Source organism: Eumetopias jubatus, unplaced genomic scaffold (assembly GCF_037043125.1).
Source record: "Eumetopias jubatus isolate StellerSeaLion01/CBP00866 unplaced genomic scaffold, mEumJub1_p1.0 scaffold_12, whole genome shotgun sequence".
Classification (NCBI taxonomy): domain Eukaryota; kingdom Metazoa; phylum Chordata; class Mammalia; order Carnivora; family Otariidae; genus Eumetopias; species Eumetopias jubatus.
Genome location: NW_028274818.1, coordinates 12,282,467 through 12,302,447, shown reverse-complemented (window position 1 = coordinate 12,302,447; position 19,981 = coordinate 12,282,467). Strand labels below are relative to the sequence as shown.

The following is a 19,981-nucleotide window of genomic DNA, read 5'->3' as shown; positions in this document are numbered from 1 at the left end:
TTCAGAAATCATGACTGTTTTTTTTTGAAGACCCCACTGTAACTAGTAGTAATGAGAGGGAGAGAGAAGCTCAAAGGAAAGTTGGGGCTTGTTTTGTTTGTCTATTTGGCTTTGTTTTTTTAAACAGAAAGATTTAGGACAATTTTAGATTTGGCAGAGGGAGTTAAGGAGGGGGAAGTACCTCAACATACAGGAAACGGGATAATTGCTCGTTCGCGGTCTGAACCGTGAGGGATGCTCAGACCAAGAGCAGTTACCTAAGGGTCCAGTTCTCTCCAGCTCTCTGTAAGAATGACCCGTAGCACATGCTTCAGGTATTTCAGAAACAAATGAATACATAAGACAGTATCAGTTCATAGTGTTTATTACTGGGGTTGTTTACAGAAAAGTCTTCTTTCCCACTGTTAATTTAGACATAAGAATAAGGTGTTTGTGCCTCATGTAGCCTCCTATTAGAACTTTTATTTTAAAAAATCATAAAACTGTCTATATCTGGGAAGATATTAATATCAATTTTTTAAAAAGTGAGGAGGGTTGGAGATAGTTTTGTTTTATCCCTTAGTAACTGCGGCCAAACAAGGTATAGTACTTGGCGGCGTTCCTGCCACAGACGCATCTGGCTCCGGGCTGCAGCTCACAGAGGGGTTTGAAGGGGACGCAAAGGCTTTTAGCTCCCATGGATGGAGCACCGGGCTCAAGATCTTGATCCCTGCAGTTAAAAACAAGTAAGAATTCCATTTACTTATGCTGTATATTCCCATTCTTTGTTACTGTCACAAGTTCTGTCTGTTAATCGTATTTACCTAGCAGTGGTCTTTTTGATCCAGTCTTCGCAGTCAATTTCCCCACAGAATGGAATCTGAGCAATCTAACAGAAAAGGAAAAGCAGTCAGTATTTATAACTCCTGTTCTGTCAAAGGAACACCTGAATGGCCTATTAAACTGACAAGCAAAAAGGACAGGTCTCCCAGCCTTTTTCAGGCCCTGGTACCTTTGCAAATCTGCAAGGAACACTGTTCAGAAGTGCAAAAGATGAGAAAATGTTTTTCCCCTTGATCCGAAACCCACATACCATAAAACATCAAGACAAAACAAAAACATCTTTGTAGTACACGTCAATGTCCAAATAAACTAGCTACAACACAGTGCCGGTAAAGAAAGAAAGGATGAGTAGCCGAGTCCAGACTCCAGCTCTACCTCCCTCATTTCCGATCCGACTACCACCTGCTCTGCCTGGGTAAACGGTTATGAGGACGACAGAGAGGAGATGACAAATAGTAAGCTGATTTTTACACTGTTTTTTTTCTTTTTTTAAAGATTTTATTTATTTATTTGAGAGCGAGAGAATGAGAGAGAGAGAGCACAAGAGGGAAGAGGGTCAGAGGGAGAAGCAGACTCCCTGCTGAGCAGGGAGCCTGACGCGGGACTCGATCCAGGGACTCCAGGATCATGACCTGAGCCGAAGGCAGTCGCTTAACTAACTGAGCCACCCAGGCGCCCCTGATTTTTACACTGTTAACAATAACCATTAACAATCAGGTCAACCTCACTTTATGCCACACTGTTATAGATAAGTGAATCGTTTTAAAATCCACAAGGTATTTGAAAGTAAAAAATCATTTTGTATTAGAAAAAACTTCTCAAATTTTCTTTCATAGACCATACACAATAACGGGCAAAATCAAGATAGCTGGGATTTTACCCTAATTTTGAAATTCACTGCCTATTTTGAAAATCCCTAGCTCTGAGTTTTCTTTTGTAAAATGTGTGTTAGACTAGACAAGAATTAAGATTTCTTTCAGCTGTAAATCCTAAACTTTCATATCATGTCTACTTCAAAATGACGTTTCTATGCAATAACAATTATGTAACAGTCCTACTGGAAATTCTGGAGATCAAGGTTAGCAATGGGGAGATCAAAGGTGTGGACAATCCCCCCCATGCATTAGAAATGCTAGTTTAAGAACAGCTAAGAAGCTATCCAGCTTCCTCATCAATTTCTGATCAACCATTATGAGCCACACATTCCATACTCAAACTGAGAGCCTCCTGCAAACCCTAAGGCACTCAAAATTTGGTTAAATATACTTCAAAAGGCTTCTCTAAGAAGTAAAGTACGAGTACATTGACATTAGGAAATTACAAAAAGAACAAGTAATTGATCAGGTGAACATTCTTCCAAGGTGAGGAAGTGTTAGTTATCTCTTACGTTCATTCAGTAAAATGTGTTAGCCAAAGTCCCAAAAGTGATCAACTGTTATTTTGATAATCTGCCTTAAGACAATAAAGAAGTGATAAACTGCTAGGAAAATCCTGGGGGGTGGGAGTGAGTGGATGAGAGAAGGTGGAAGGGATGGCAGTAGTAAGTATCTTGAAAAATTTTAATAGAAATGTGCAAGAAAACAAGCAAAATAAACTTAAAGATACAAGAGCCGAAATAACCCAAAGTTACCCCCCATATTGAAACTTGGTAAATTAGCATTTGTATGAACAGAAAGATGGAAAGAATGTACATTCATAAAAGTATTGTTTAAAATTCATTACAAAAGACAGAATGGGAGGAAAACTTTAACCACGGTCACTGTGAAATGATAAAAATATTAAGACTTAATTACAAAGAATGTCTTTGGGTAATAAATTTAAATTTGGTTTGTTAGAAAATTTTACCAGACAGAATGGAAGGAAAACTTTAACCATGGTCACTGTGAAATGATAAAAATATTAAGAATTACAAAGAATGTCTTCAGGTAATAAATTTAAATTTGGTTTCTTAGAAAATTTTACTTTTATTTTTAACCCACACACAGCTATATTTTTATAACTTTAATAAATTTTACAGTAAATGGCCTTATTTTCTGTTTCCCTAAGAAACAAATTACTGAGCCTTGAGAAAGTATTTCTAAAATAATAATTTTTATTTAAAAAAATTTTTTTAAAGATTTTTATTTGAGAGAGAGACAGAGCACGAGCAGGGGCAGGGGCAGAGGGACAAGCAGATTGTCCGCTGAGCAGGGAGCCCAATGTGGGCCTCGATCCCAGGATCCTGAGATCATGACCTGAACCAAAGGCAGACAGATGCTTAACTGACTGAGCCACCCAGGCGTCCCTAAAATAATAAATTTTTGAAACTTAAAATAATGGTATAGCATGAAAAAATTCAACTGAAGTTACTTAGATTCATAAATGACAATTTTGTAAAAACCCATGTTTTAGTTCTTTGTAGCTTCAAAGTAAAGTGTAGGTTATAAGACCTGAAATTCCTATTTATGCATGTAATTCATTAATATGAAAGGATAGCACACAGTTTTAGGCTGTTTATTCAACCACAGAAAAGATCTTTAACTTTTATTTTTTATTATCTCTACATCTATGCTACAAAAAGATACAATTTTTTGCAATGTATAATACCTTGAAATCTGTAGCAGAAAACGTTAATGATGAGAAATACCAATACTCAAAAATCATAGTGTCAACAGGTTAGTAATATATGTCAATGGTAAAAAAAAATTATTTATAAATAACATTTATTTTTCATTTAATTAAGATCATCCCCTTGGAAAAATTTACTCAAGTTTTGTGAATCAGATATAGTTTTGTTTTTTTTTTTCATTTTACCAACAAAGAAGAGTAGAAAATCAAACTTTCACCTACATTAAAGTTCCAAAGATCCCTTTCTCCTTCTCCTCACCTAGTTAAATACAGTTTTATTTACAACAGCCTCAAAGGTTGCTTGATGCTCAGTCAACTCATCGAAGCTGAGCAACATGGGGTGAGATGGGGTGGAAATGGCTCCCAAGTACAAAAAACAAAGTCTCCTCTAATCTCCCATGTGCTCCTTGGACATACAGCTAATATACTACTTGTGCTTTAGAAGAGATGTTGAAATCTCTGACCTAGTATCAGAATAAAAGATAATGACTCTAAGACCTGCTGAGATTCATTTCTTTGAAAGCAGTAGATTAACTGATAGTTACTCTACTGATTTATTAACTCTTATGTAAATACCTTTACCAGACTGTACTGCAACAGTGACTACTATAATACTTCTATAATAAATGAAATTTTAAAATTCAGTAATGGAACAAAAATAAAATAATCATAGATAAATTACAGTGAAAGAAAAAAACCCACTGCATCGGATAGATGGCTATCCATTTCTCTAGACTTCTATTGGAAGTACGTAGTCTGAGTCAAGTGACAAATTATGGAAACCAGAAAGATGGAAGTTCACAAAGGTAATAAACCAAGAATAGCTAAATACTGAAGAATTATGGATCTGAAGGAGATTTTAAGATTAGCTACCTTATACTCATTTTACAGATTAGTAAACTGAAAGCCAAAGAGATTAACACTGTCCCAGCTCATGCAATAAGAGACATATTAAGAGATTATGACCCTAACCAATTAAAATTCTGCCTTATACTCTCAGCATGAATTAAAAACAAACAGGGGTGCCTGTAGGCTCCGTCAGTGGAGCATGTAACTCTTGATCTTGGGGTTATGAGTTTGAGCCCCATGCTGGGTGTCAAGATTACTTAAAAATAAAATCTTAAAATAAAATAAAAAAACTAAAACAAGCAAACAAAAAGATAGAGGAAAGTGCATTAAAATGAGTCAGGAGAGAGATCTAAATTCTAAACCAAGTTTGCCTCTGTAGAGGTCAGGGTAATTCATTTAGACTCTGGCCCATGGTTTCCTCATTTATAACCTGAGAACACATGATTGGTTGTATAATCAAGCATGAATACCAGAATACTAAGGTTCGTAAGTGATTCATTCCAGTAATTAGTAATTTTGCAAATCAGGACCTCTTCACTATGGAAATTAAAAATTTCAGCTAGGAATATCTGCATACTCAGAACACATAAAACTGATAAAAATCTTAAAAGAACCACTAAAGTACCTAATTAGAAAGACCTGGGTCTTTTATTTATTTATTTATTAAGATTTTAATTTATTTATTTGACAGAGAGACAGCGAGAGAGGGAACACAAGCAAGGGGAGTGGGAGAGGGAGAAGCAGGCTTTCCTTGGAGCAGGGAGCCCAATGTGGGGCTCAATGCGGGGCTCGATCCCAGGACCCTGGGATCATGACCTGAGCCGAAGGCAGACGCTTAACGACTGAGCCACCCAGGCGCCCATACCTGGGTCTTTTAAAGGAGCCTGAAGTACCCACTCATTCCGAAAAACAGGCTTAAACATGAGCAGTACTTTCCCCCTTATTATTCAGAAAAGTTCAATCAATTAAGACAGACACACACACACACACACACACACACACACACACACACACACACACACACACACACACACACACACACACAGAGACGGTCAGAGAACTGAACTTTCTGACATGGACCTTTTAACCTTATTTTAGGAATATGCACATTACATTACAACAATGCTTACTTCAGGAACCTAATTCAAGCTGAACAACAAAATGAAAAATTTCAGTAATTAAAACATTAGGGGTTGTACAGAATGAATGTTGTTTAGCCAGCATTTCAAGCATGAGAAAAAGCTTTTACATAATCAGTTCACAGTGTTATCCAAAAATGATATAATGCTGTAATACTTTAGGGAAGCCAAAGGAAAAGAGAGGATAGAATGTGGAGTAATATATAATCCTGGCGTGTGACTGGCTGTGAAAAAGGGATTAATATCATGCATAAATTCAGTGAGTCTTAAAATACCATAGCTGAAATATTTTTATATTCAAAACTTTTCAGAAGTCTCTTACCTTCCCAGAATCTAGCATCTTCTGAAAGTCTTCCATTGTATTAGCCACAACCATATGAGTCTTAAGGTCTTCAGAAGCCCTATCAAAATATAATTACAAAAGAATACATACTTTTTCTTACCAATACAGCAAAGTTTAAAAAAAAAAAATAAGCACAATTTAACAAAAGAGGAATAACCTGGAAGTGAGAACATCTCAATCTGAATCTCAACTTTGTTGCTAGCAGTAAACCTCAGTTACTAACTCATCACTTCATTACTATTAACATTAGATGAAAGGGGAATTTGCCAAGCACACAACAGGCAATAATTACTTTTGTTATTGCCATTAAATCTCTCCTGACCAACATTCTATCCCTGGCTATACGACTTACCATCTATGAGAGTCTGTGTTATTTTTAAAACCTCTTTGGTCTTAGTTTTCCTTTCTACAAAATTGGAAAAAAACTCAAGTAAGTCTAACTATCATATGAGATTGTGAGAATCAAACACAAAGGCATGAAAATGTCTTAAAAAAGGAAAAACCATAAATATACATTATTCGAGCTATTTTCATTTACTATATAATTGTTTTGTAAAAACTTCAGGTTTTAGAAATGAAAATAAGTATTATTCTCTTTTACATTCAGTCACACATTACATGAGTATGATTCATGGGTGGTGACCAAGAGAGAGAAGGCATCATTTTCTGAATCTCAGGACTAAGACCATGTGAATCCTGTGCCAGTAACTGCTAGCTCTCCACCAAATCCCTTTTTTTTTTCAGATTTTATTTATTTATTTGACAGAGACCGAGATAACGAGAGAGAGGGAACACAGCAGGGGGAGTTGAAGAGGGAGAAGCAGGCTTCCCATGGAGCAGGGAGCCCGATGAGGGGCTTGATCCCAGGACCCCAGGATCATGACCTGAGCCGAAGGCAGACTCTGAACGACTGAGCCACCCAGGTGCCCCCTTCTGACTTTTCCACAGGACAGGCCCATTTGAATAAGTTATAGCCAATGAGATCCAGAAAAAAAATACAAGGTTTAAGCCGCAGGGTGGGGCAAAAATGCACCTTTATGAAACCTACATTAACCAATTTGCTGAATAAAAATGTCAAAGATAAAATTGCTTTTTTGCCATGAAAGCAGTGGCTTTCCAATCAGGAGTATGCATCTGAATCACACACAGAACATTTTTAAGCTACAGATAACCAGAACCGATCTTAAAGCCAATGGATCAGAAACTCCAGGTGTGAGGCTCAGGTATGTTTCTGTTCCCAAACCTCCCAGGTGACTCTGAAGAGAAACCCCTAGAAAAGAACCAGTGTACTAAATGCACTAAATGGAAGCAGTAAGGACAGGCAGCTTTCTCATCTTTTTAACCTCTTGACGATATGACCTGTTCTCAGTTCAGACCGACTTCAAATGCTCTATTCATTAGTAGGCTAACTAAATCCTTAAAGTCAAGTGACTCATTATCATTCTCATTTTAGGGCAAGCAAGCCAAAAGAAGTGAAATCACTTGCCCAAAAACACGTAAGCACCAATGCCAAGGCTAAAATTAGTTCATTCCTTCAATGCATGATTTATTGAGGCCTAATATGAGTTAGGCACAAGGTATTAGAAGACATATGAATAAATAAGATGCAGGCACTACCTTCCCCCAAATTAAGCCCCTATCTCAAATGGCAGTGGGCCTTCCTCTTTGTCTCAGGTGGGTAGGAAAGAAAATAAAGTGCCACATATATGCACTGATCTTCTAGTGCCTCTGCTCTGAGATCTCTGATTCTAGAAGAACCCTCTCCACAGGCCAGCGCAGCCCTGAAGCTTCCTTTCACCCCAGATCTCCAATCCCAGTCAAAAGGTTCTTTGCCTTGGCTACACGTCATAATCACATGGGGAGCTTTTTTTTTTTTTTTAAAGATTTTATTTATTTATTTATTTGTGAGAGAGAGAATGAGACAGAGAGCACAAGAAGGAAGAGGGTCAGAGGGAGAAGCAGACTCCCCGCCAAGCAGGGAGCCCGATGTGGGACTCGATCCCGGGACTCCAGGATCATGACCTGAGCCGAAGGCAGTCGCCCAACCAACTGAGCCACCCAGGCACCCAGGGAGCTTTTAATATTACAGCTGCCACACTCACTCTAGACCAGCTAAATTAACATCTCTAGGGAGGGGGTCTAGGCACTGCTATTTTTTTTAAAGCTTCCTAGGTGCTACTAACGTGTATCCAGCAGGTGAGAATCAATGCCTTAATCCCTCAAATTTACATGTTATAAAAGCCTGGATTTAAAGTCAAACTGAATTAGTCCATGGGACAGACAGGCCAGCATGGCAAACCTAGTAGGAGGCAGAAAAACCCCTGGAAAAATCATCATGATACAGGTCAAAAACACAGAGAGACAAATTAAGAACTATGGGAGCTCAGAGGGAAAGATGACTTCCAGTTGGGGCACTCAAAAAATTCCTCAGTACAGCTCTCAAAAGCTGAATAGGGTTTCAAGATCAGAGACAAAGCAATCCTAAGGAACTAACCTTGTAAAAAGGTTCACATGGATGTCTTCCAAAAGAGCTTGAAGTTTAGTCTCAGCCTCATTATCAGCAACTGTCAGCTTTTCTCCAGTATCTCGTCTGACAGCTACAAACTGGCAGCTCTTCATATCACGTGGCCCAACTTCAAGTCTGATGGGAACTCCCTAGGAAACAAAGAAGGCAGTTAAAATGATGCATGCCTGTCTCCACTTGAAGATACAGAATATTTCATGGCTTTATCTACTATAAATCATAAAAACCCAAAAAATCAAATGCATAAGAAGACAATAAAAACAGCAGGCAATATTCCTGAGATACTACAGAAATCTATTCCAATAAGAACGTATAAACCTAAGAAAAAAATGTACTGCCCAAGCAGTTTTGAGCTAAGAATTGTGTTTAATGGAGAAACATGAAGGTAGTGCTATCTAGATCAATATTCCTACCTCTCCTCCCATAAGACATGCACAGAAAGTTGCATTTGTAGGGGCACACAAGGTGGTAAACAGAGAGGGCTTCTTGAACTTAAGGCCGCCCTAAGTCACTGATCAGTACACCTTGGCACATCTGTGACTCATTCTCGGCACAAAAGTGTGGTTAAGTCTTAGCTCTGGATACTCTAGCATGCAGAGTGAAGGGCTTGTTAAAGCACAGATTGTTGGGCTCTACCCTCTAAATCTCTTATTACCGTAGGTCCAGGAATGGGGCCTAAAGATTCATATTTCTAACAAGTTCTCAAGTGATGCTGCTGGGACTTCACTCTGGGAACCACTCCCCTATTCAGTTTGGATTTTACAAAGGAGCTTAAGGACTATATCCAAATTTAAGCCTATGAATGTTCAACCCTTATGAATGCTCCAGGAGGAGAATTAAGGCCCAGAGAGACCTTATTTTTAGGATCTAGAACCTTACCTAATAAACGGTAGGTTTTTTTAAACTTTTTTTTTTTTTTTGAGCAAATGATCCTCTAAAACTAATTTGGGGTTTTCAAATTTAAGTTAGGAGCCTCTACAATATACAGTTTAGCTGATGGCAGTCCCCCAAATAAAAATCAAAGGAAAATTCTTAACTGGTATTCTAAAAAAAAGATTTATCTTTAGAGAAGACTTATCTTCTAAAATAATGAATACCAGAGAACAAATTACCATACACTAAATATTACATCATTTTGTTTTCCTTTATTCACCTAATGTATGCATGTGTAACAGCGTTAATGCAATGAGATTTACAAAAGGAATACAAAGAAACAGATCCTGTCCTCAAGGAGCTTCACGTTTTGCCAGGTAAATACAAATAATCAGTACAGAAAATCAGAAATGGGAGACTATCCTCACAGCTGGGAGAGAGAGAAGGAAAGTTACTAGAGAAAGTAAAAATTAATGAGTAATTTCATCAAAACTGAAGAACATTCTATAAAATAACTGACCTATACCTACAAAAATGCCTGTGTCATGAACAACAAAGAAAGGCCAAGGAACTACTCCTGAGTAAAGGAAACTAAATGACATGCAACTAACAGCAACAGGACTGTGTCCTGTACTGGGCGAGGAGAGCTACGGCAGCTCAGAGCAGGGCATCAAAGCCCAAGTCGGGTGAGAGGGCATCTTGGTGTGAGAATAACCTGGCACAGAGTGACACAGCCCATGTGGGTAAGGACGGCACTCACACAGGGGAGTGGGTGGCAATGGCCGGAAAGATGATCTGAGGCCAGATCACAGAAGGGACATATATTCTGTTGCTCATTTTTTTCTAAGTAAAAAGTTACGAATTTACTCATAAAGGATTTTTTGTTTGCTTGTTTTTCTTTTCAGTAGTAACACAATTCTCTTAGTCATCCAACACAGTAAAAAGAAAAGTAGTTAATTTACTATTATTTTCCCTTTTCTACTTTCACAATACAGGAAGAGGTATAAAGAAGTTGTGGAGTCCCTGGGTTCTGGTCTGGTAACTACACCATATACCCCAGTTATTAAACCAAGTCTCCCAATACATATACATCCCAACCCACCCCCGAGCTGCCTCGTTGAACAAAGTTAAACTACCAAATGAATACGAATCTAGATCTTCTAAAATATTTTTTCTCAGGAATTCTTGGACTAAATGGAGATAAAATGGCATTAAAAATTACCATGAGTACTTTTCACTAGTGACCCCTCTCAATGTTCCTTAATCTTGGGCATCAAGCTTAGAATTTAGGTGTTCTGTTTTCTTTCCTGACAACTGTGGACAAGGAAGTTGTAGCAGAGCCTACTCACACTCAATATCTCCTTCACAGTATAGGCTCGCCAGGCTACTAAAAAGCAGAGTGACAGGGACAAAGTCAAGTCAGTCCTAGAGGGAGAAGTGAGATGGAAGAGGATGACGACAGAAGGAGAAGTGAATATGGATGCCTTTCTCTCTCCTTTTACTCCAGCCAGTAGCAAAGAATATGTTTCTCCTTTAACATTTGGAACCTCAGGCAAGGGCACATGGGCTCAGACAAGCTGCTGCTGGAATCACACAACTGCTATTTCTAAGTAAGCAAAAAACACTGCAATTAAAGGGAAATTATGTGAGGAAACACTTATCTTTAAAGGTAGGAGAGTAAGTAAAGGAAAAAGTGTATTATACAGAAGGGAAACAAAATCATAGAAGATTTACCTTAGGGGCCAATTAAAAGAAACAGAGGTATAAATACCAGCAACTTTGGGAACCCTGTATGTGTTCATACTAAATAATCCCAATTCTGCTGAGCCTCCACACTTGGAATCAGCTTGGAGCTGCAATATCACTACATCTTCTCATCTATTTCCTGTAATGTGAGTTTAGAAATTCTGCTAATCTAGTTAAGATGCCCTTGGTAAAGCATATGGAAAAAAAATAAATTCCAGAAGTTTGAAAAATGGAATTAAAAATAAAGATCTACTGACAATGTGCAATAAATGAAATTTATATTAAAAACATTAAATCAGGGGGTGCCTGGGTGGCTCAGTTGTGAAGCGTCTGCCTTTGGCTCAGGTCATGATCCTGGGGTCCTGGGATCGAGCCCCACATCAGGCTCCCTGCTTGGCGGGAGGCCTGCTTCTCCCTCTCCCCCTGCTTGTGTTCCCTCTCTCACTGTGTCTCTTGGTCAAATAAATAAATATTAAAAAAACACAAAACATTAAATCAGAATTTAGCTTTGAATATACAAAATAAAAATCAACAAATGGGTGTGAAACAATGTAGTGTGAAAAACCAAATATGATATTACTTTCTGATGTTTTACTGATCAGCTGTTAACAATGATAGGTAGGTGGTAACCATGCACCATTATTCTGATAGTCTTACTGTTTAAATAGCTTACTTATTATATGAATTCCTGGTATAAACATTTTGGTATAACAACTCTATGAGGTTTATTAATCATAATATACAAGGTCTTCAAGATCATTTTAATTCTAACATAAGCTTCCACAAAAAAGATTTTAAATTTAGCAAATATATGAAGTTTATCACTATTACAAAGATCTGGACTGTGTGAAAATGAAATGCAATTTAAGTGAAGAAGAAAAAAATTCACAACTATCCAAATAGAGAAAAGTAATGAGAAAACCTTACATTTTATAGACGCATATGTTAAGAAAATCTAAATCCAAATTGGGAGTACAAAAGTAAAAGATGCAACTGAAGAATTTACCTTGAGCTCCCAGTGATTGAATTTCCAACCTGGAGAATAGTTATCTCTCAAATCAACTCTCACTCGAATATTAACACTGAGTAACCGCCTTTGATAATCATTGCATTTTGCAATCAGAGCCTCTCTGTCTTCTTCAGAAAGCGCATTTGTAATGCCACAAGGAATAACCATCACCTAGAACCAGCACAATAGCACAAATTTATACAAGGAAACAGCATACAAAGTAATGTGGTCATGTTGCTGCATGATACCCAGGAATCAAAACCTACTGGGGACTATAAATTTTAACACAGATCAACTTGTGTGATTTCTAATCTCTATGGAATGTCTACCAACCAGCTGCACATTACTTGTTTAGGCTAAATGCATTCTCATTTTACCTACTATATCTCACTAAACTTATTACGAATCATTTCAAAAAATGATTTCTAAAAAAGTTTTGTATAAAAAGCAGCTAAAAATTAGAAGAGCAAAAAAAAAATAACAGAAATCACAGTTACACAATACTAAGGTCCAGACTCATAAACAGAAATAGTTTCCTTACCTGAACAGAAGCTACACGGGGTGGTAATACTAAGCCCATGTTGTCTCCATGAACCATGGTCATAACACCAATAGTTCGAGTTGTCAGACCCCAGGAGTTTTGATAGGCAAATTGCTTCTCTCCTGGCGTCTTGGGATCTTCAAAAATAATTTCAAACATTTTGGAAAAATTCTGCCCTAAATGATGTGATGTTGCTCCCTAAAATAGAGAAATAGAAGCGTTAATTTTAATAACTAATTATGCCTTTGAAAATGATTTCTGTAAGATCATACACCTTAAAATGACACCAGACATGTTCCTTGATTTTCTTTTTATATTAAGTTTTTAAAGCATAAATGATACAACAAAAAGACTAGGGTTAGTCAAAAAAAAAAAAAATAGTACAGAAATGTACTGCTGTGGGCAGCCGCTTTCATAGGAATAACTTCAACTACAAAGGTTAAAAAAGAATCCATGCTTTGGTAATTCAGGATACAAACCTTCACTTAACTGACCTTAGAGATTTGGAAAAATGGGCTAGATAAGCGTGAAATTATAACATGGTCTACATGAAATATACTTATTTTTTTTGGAAAAGAGTCTACTTCTCTGGTGACAGAAGTCTACTGGATGTGCCCACAGGCTGTGCTTACAGTCCCCTATGAACCCTATGCAGTGCTTTGCTGGTACCTGGATGGCTCTTCCACTAGCGGATATAAACACTTCTAAGGTAGTTGTATAATCTCCTCCTGCAAATTTCTCCTTTTCAGTCTTTCTGCCTTTTACAACAGGAATTGCCAGGAGTTCTTCGTATACCTGAGCATATAAGTCAAGTATCTGCAAGACCTGTAACAACATTTTAAATATGAAAGTGTTCAAATTTATGGTGTATTTATTTCTTATAGACCTATAAAACTATACTATTTAAAACTAACTGTGATGGGAAAAGTACATCAAATAATGAAAACCTTTTCTTTCGGAAAGGTTAAAGCAGCCAGTGTGTATTTATTAAGGAAGACATTCAACAAAGTAGTGGAAAAGAAGTTGAGTAACTTTTTAAAATGTTCATAAATTTAGAATATAAGAAGAAAATGTTTTTGAAAAATATAAATATATATATATATGTATATATATGTATCTAGTAACCAGGGTAAAAACCTGAAGAATAATTAATTTCACCCTAGGATTATAATTTCCATACATAATTTCCTCCATACACAAAGTGCAAAAATATTTTCATCTGAAAATTTAAAACAGCACATTTTCTAATAAAATGTCATTAAAGCAGTTTCTTAAGTCTGTGTATATCTGTATTAACTTGTTTATTTTTCTTTTAACAGGTGGTACATAAATTTTGAGTAACAAAATAATTATATTAGGAAATTCTCTTTTAAAGTTATTTTGAGATCACATTAAATTTCAACTCAAGAGTTATTTATTAAATATTATCTAAGTAGGTAACACTGCATTACTTATAGTTGGTGGGGGGGGGGAAGCACAGCCTGGAGAAAGAAATGGAACACAATTAATATGGAAGACAACTTTTTATACCTCTTCTGCCGCTTCTTCAAAGGTAGCAAATGCACTGTGCCCTTCCTGCCAAAGGAATTCACGAGTGCGTAGGAAAGGCTGAGGATGTTTGAATTCCCAACGCTGGAAGACGTAAGAACACAATTTGATCATTATGGAGAGCTTTTCCATTTTTATTAACAATTTAATGTGGCAAGTAACCAGAAATCATAATTGTAATCCATAAACTGATAAAAAATGCATGCCATTCTCCCAATCCTTTGAATATAAAAATAAGGAAAAAAAATGTTTAAAAAAAAAAAACTGAGTACAAAGAATAATGAAAGAACCTAAGAAAGAGTATGTACCTACCACCACATTACACCACTGATTGAGTCGGATGGGCAGATCTCTGTGTGACTGCACCCATTTTGCATATGCAGGATACATTACTGAAAAGATACAGGAAAATACGGGTGGTTAGTCACTGAAGGTTTTATTTCTCTTTGAAGGCTAGTAAGAGTTACACCAGTAACATAGTGAATACAAATTAAAATGCTGTGTTTGTGTAAATACTTTCCAATGTTTGTAATGGTAAGTGAATGGTATTACTACACTATTTCTCTTTTTTTCAAGATTTTATTTATTTATTTGACAGAGAGAGAGATAGCCGAGAGCAGGAACACAAGCAGGCAGAGTGGGAGAGAGAGAAGCAGGCTTCCTGTCAAGCAAGGAGCCTGATGCAGGGCTCGATCCCAGGACCCTGGGATCATGACCTGAGCCCAAGGCAGACGCTTAACAACTGAGCCACCCAGGCACCCCTACATTATTTCATAAAGCGGATTAGTCAAGGAAATAAATTTACCTAAACCTGACCTTATTTTGTATTTTTCACATTGAAATTTACACTTCACATCTAATTTGACTGCTTTTCAGCTGTTTTATTTTCAAAAACACTAAGTGAAGCTCTTACAGCATATACCACGCATGGTCTCTGTGAAGTTCTTTGCACTTATGATGCTGTTCAGTCCCCATGTTCAAGCACAAAGTCAATTATCACAATCTTAGCATCAAAGATGCGGAATCTGAGCACAGAGAAGTTAAACAACTTGCTGAATCCAGTGCAGTTATCTATTAGAACTAGAATTCAGATGAAATCTATCCAATGCATCTATGCAGAGTATGAAAGCTCTTGCCATGAACTGTTAATTTAAGTGAAAGTGTCTGTCTTACCACAGCCTATTCATGACTATCTAGAATTACTAAAAACTCTGCCAACCAGAAAACAGCTGGTGTCATAATTTCAATAATGCATCCTTATAATATCATACAAGAGTATCACCAGAAGTATGAAGTAAAGGGCAAATAATCCTTCATTCTAAAGATGGATAATCACTTCGGAAAACACTGACAAGCCCAAAAACCTTTCAGAGACCTTTTTTATTACCTGCAAAATGGAGATTACAATTGCTGCCTCCACCTTTCTCACTCACTCTTGTAAAAATACAATATATAAATGAAATCACTAACCTATAAAAACCCTATACAAATATAAATGTCATATTAAAATAACAAAATTTTTAAGAAAATATGGCATAAAACAACAGTGTTGGCAAACTTATAATCAATTCCAAGAGTTAAGATTATTCCAAGAATAAGTCTTGAAAATTCTGAAAAATTACAGCATCAAATAAAAAACTACAAACTTTATTCTAATGACAAAGAGCTCTGCAATGTTTACCACACTGAGAATAAAATTCTATGCAACTTCAGTATATATTCATCTTTATCAACATTCACTGAACTGTGTACTGTCAAGGAGGATCATAAATATCACAAAATCAACACTGAGGTGACTCTAGAAGTCGTCTCTAGTGTTCCCATGAGCACTCTCCTGCACCCCAAGACCCATCCTTACCTGTTTCACTAGTAGGACGAACGGCAATTGGTTCTGCCAACTCTGTTTTGCCAGATCTTGTAACCCAAGCAACCTAGTAAGATAAAATAATTTTCCATACATTTTTTAAACAGCATTTCAGAGAAATAGCACAAATACAGGCAAATCTCTATTTCAATTTTTGCTACAGAAATTAAGGCAAATTAAAATTGCTGCTGTTCCTGGTAAGAAAATTAGATACTTACTGTCCTTATAAATATTCAGCAAAAAGTAAGAGCCAGTTAGTTAATGTAACAAACAGAATCATAACTTGCCCCTGAAGGTAGAAATACATACGTATCTTTTGTAATGGCTTTATATTTCTCTAAATTGGTCTTGCCATTTAAATTACTGTTCAAGTGTGAACTGAAAATATACTTTCAAGTTTATGAGAGAAAACTGCAAAAATAAATAAAGCAAGCTAACTTACCTCAGGAGCAAAGTCAGCAATATGAGTCTTCTCTTTCTCTAATGCACCTTGAGACACAAACATGGGGAAATAGCAGTTTTCAACACCAAGTTTCTTGATCTCAGCATCAAAAAAGTCCTTGATGGATTCCCAAATGGAATACGCCCAGGGACGAAGAATATAGCAGCCACTTACATCATAGTATTCAATGAGTTCTGACTTTGTGATGACCTTTTTAAAAGAAAAATACACTCTTTGAAGCCTAAATTAAACCAAAATTATAATACAAGTGCCAAGTGAATGATAACCAAACTTCAAATCTGGAGGCTTCCACTGTTGGTACATCCCCTTAATGTGCATGTAAATGGGCTTTTCTATAGTGAGAAACACCAAGCCTAAACTCTTAAGACTTGAATGCCGATCTTGCTTCTGCTGTTTACTATCTCTGTGACTTTGGATTAATCTCTTTACTGCACCATTAAAAAAAAAAAATTTGAGTAATGACTATCTCATAGGGCTACTTCTCAATTCATTGCTTTATGTGAACATGCTTTGAAAACTGTGACAGGTTAAATGGCTATACTCGATATTATTGACGACATCATACATTACCGTGTGTCTGGACCTTTAGAATCTAAATACAAAGTAGTATTTGAGAAATTTAAAACATGAAAACAAACTGAATGCATACTCACTTGAGAATACCAATCTGCAAGGTTTTCTTCTTTTTTTGCCTCAAGACCCAACCTACAGACAGGAAAAATAAAATATGAATCCCTTCATTCATCAACTGTTTTCAGGCTTAATGGAAACAAACTTCTGAAGTTCGAAACAGTAGGTTTTTCTTCAATATGAGTTATTTCCGTATTTACCACTCTTGTATATTCATTCCCAAGATAATGTTTTTAACCTCTTGAAAGGTGGTAGGATACTGCCCACAAAGAACTAGGAAAGTCAAGCTAGCAAAAGCTATGATTTTAATGCAGACATCTTTTTTACAAAGTTCTTTATAAGGTAATGTATTTGTAATAAAGACAGAATTTATTCACAGAGAATTCTCTCACTAAAAAGAATCTTTTGCCAAACTCAAACCAGAAAACATAATTAGCAAGACTGCTCCCCACTAACACATAAAAAAGTAATGAAAACAATGGCTGTGTGTATATGTGTGCATACATAGGTAGATATAATCCTTACATAGTCTAAAATTTCTCTTTTAATTGCAGTAAGTAAAAGCTGCAGAGACAAGTGCAAAATAAATTAGATCTGCAACAAAAAACTATTCTAGACAATGATCCTTTTCTTGAAACCAATAATTATTCAAGAACTGTAGTCTTACGATTCACATAGAAAAAAATCATCCATTAGTCCTATTTTAGAGTTTACAAACAAGGCTTTATTGGCTTAAAACATTAATGTATTTATAGCCGACTTCTCCACTGTTTCACTTTGACATGGCTCAACAAGATGCCTACGTGAAACTTGGCCTTTTCACAAACAAAGGTAAAAAGTGAGAAGTTCTGTTCTCTTTTCTATTATTCTGTGATCTATAAATCTGATCACTCAGTCAATACGCAAGAAAAACAACTGTTATATTCTCTTGTTTAAGGAGACATTGCATGTATGATGTGAGAATTAAGAGGCAGAATTTTAAAATCAGCTAAACAAATCTAAAACCTGGGGCACCTCGGTGGCTCAGTTGGTTAAGCGTCTGCCTTCAGCTCAGGTCATGATCCCAGGGTTCTGGGATCGAGCCCACATCAGGTTCCCTGCTCAGCGGGAAGCCTGCTTCTCCCTCTCCCACTCCCCCTGCTTGTGTTCCCTCTCTCACAGTGTCTTTGTCAAGTAAATAAAATCTTAAAAAAAAAAAATCTAAAACCAAAAGTTCTCTCTCTCACACACACACACATACACACACACACAAAATCTCACAATAGTAGTTGCTAATGACAGGTTTTTCTTTTTATTAAACCACTGAAGGAAGTTAGCTACAAAGTTCACTCTAATTTTGCCATGGGGATTATGGACAGAGCATCACATTATTCATACGAACTGGAACATACTAAAACAGCATCCATTCCACTGTTTTGTCTTTTAAACAGCTTTGTTTTATATTTATTCTAACCAAACTTGAAATCCTAGAATGAAGTTGTCATTTAGTCACCATTAAAGATTTTCATCTGAAAAATTTGCTTAAGGTGTAAGACAATCAGTATTGTCAGGCTACCAACTGTGTTAAATGGGAACATTTATACGTATTTGTTTTCACTTGTGTAGCCAAATGAAGATCTCTCAGGGGTTACAGAAGAAACTAGCTGTGGTTACCAATTCATGATGGTGATAGGAGAAACTGGGAAGATGGGATACAAGCATGAGAGTGAGACTTCACCGAACTTTTTACATTCTGAGAGTCCTGAACCAAGCAAATGAATAGAAAATTAACAAAAGCTATCCCCTGGCACTATACCTCTAGCTTTCTCCAACTTCACATGATAGTCAAACTAACCAAAATCTGTTTTTAAAAAAAATAATTTCAGAGTTGAATTTCTTCACAACTGCTTCACTTGGAATGCAGCTTCCATGTTCTATTACCTGGTCTGTTTCTTAGGCCCTTGCCCTTCTCCCGCTCCACTGGATGACAGTCCACTTCCTTGGCTTTTAAAGGAGTCTTTCTTTTGGCCATCACTTTGCTTCTGAGGCTTATTCTGCTTTTCAGATTTATTTTCTTTTTCTTTCTTTTTCTTATCTTTGTCTTCAGCCCCAGTGGCACAGACAGGCTTATACTCTACTCCGGTCAGAGATTTGTACTGTGCTTTCAGCTGAAGGAGTTCTTGTACAGCTGTATCTACCTGATCCTTTAGTTTAACAAAAGAGGAAAAGAGAAGATAATATTTAATTCCAATCACCATCTAAGCACCAATGACCAAACTTCCTAAGCAGATCTGAAAACATAAATGAAGGCAGAGGAGAATGCTAAGGGCGGAGAACATCAAATATACTAACACCTGAAAACAAAAACTACAACAAACAGGGACAGACTTGACAAAAGAGGGACTGAAAAACAGTACTAGAACTGCACTGTCTGAATGGGAGTCACTGGCCACGTGGCTATTTAAATTCAAGTAAATAAAATGAAAAAACTCAGTTCCTCAGTCACAACAGCCACATTTCAAGTCTTCAGTGGGACAGGTGGCTAGTGACTGGGTGGGACAGAACTGCTACAGAACACTTTTACCATCACAGGACTTCCATCAGGAAGCTCTGCTACGTAACATGTATTCCACTGCAAGTTAAGTTAGGAGCCATTACACTACGTATGTTCAACATTTCATAATTGTGAAGATGACAGCAACCAAGTTTCTATATTACTGGTTAAACTTTAAAACCTGTAATGACATACTGTTTTCCATTCATAAATCTGTACCAAAAAAATCCTACTCCTATGAAGAGAATATAATTAGCACAGACTATACCAGAGCTCAAAATAACACTTGCCATTTGAGACTGACTCAGCTCCTGGAGAATGAGTAGAACAATGAGCATGCACCAACGGCCTACAATGAGCCAGGCACTGCTGCGGTCTAGGGCTCTATTCTCCAGGATCTCATGGACTACAGAAGCTGACAACAGCTAAAATACAGAGTGTTTAAGTACAGTGTCAGAGAAAGGCAGAGTCTTATAAGAAATGTCCAGTC

General features: G+C 36.8%; 1 protein-coding gene across 1 annotated transcript in view; it reads right to left on the bottom strand.

Annotated features, from left to right (window-relative positions):
* Positions 1 to 348: 348 nt before the first annotated feature.
* Positions 349 to 19,981, bottom strand: part of EPRS1 (glutamyl-prolyl-tRNA synthetase 1) — a 67,248-nt gene continuing 47,615 nt past the window's right edge. Inside the window, exons 20-32 of the mRNA XM_028104705.2 lie at positions 18,879 to 19,141; positions 16,982 to 17,033; positions 16,308 to 16,517; positions 15,860 to 15,932; positions 14,314 to 14,393; positions 13,984 to 14,085; positions 13,123 to 13,278; positions 12,454 to 12,651; positions 11,910 to 12,083; positions 8,255 to 8,415; positions 5,740 to 5,818; positions 804 to 868; positions 349 to 709 (exon numbers count right to left, since the gene is read on the bottom strand). Coding sequence (XP_027960506.2) covers positions 559 to 709; positions 804 to 868; positions 5,740 to 5,818; positions 8,255 to 8,415; positions 11,910 to 12,083; positions 12,454 to 12,651; positions 13,123 to 13,278; positions 13,984 to 14,085; positions 14,314 to 14,393; positions 15,860 to 15,932; positions 16,308 to 16,517; positions 16,982 to 17,033; positions 18,879 to 19,141 — 1,764 coding nt within the window. The 3' untranslated portion in view covers positions 349 to 558. The remainder of the gene's footprint in view (positions 710 to 803; positions 869 to 5,739; positions 5,819 to 8,254; positions 8,416 to 11,909; positions 12,084 to 12,453; positions 12,652 to 13,122; positions 13,279 to 13,983; positions 14,086 to 14,313; positions 14,394 to 15,859; positions 15,933 to 16,307; positions 16,518 to 16,981; positions 17,034 to 18,878; positions 19,142 to 19,981) is intronic.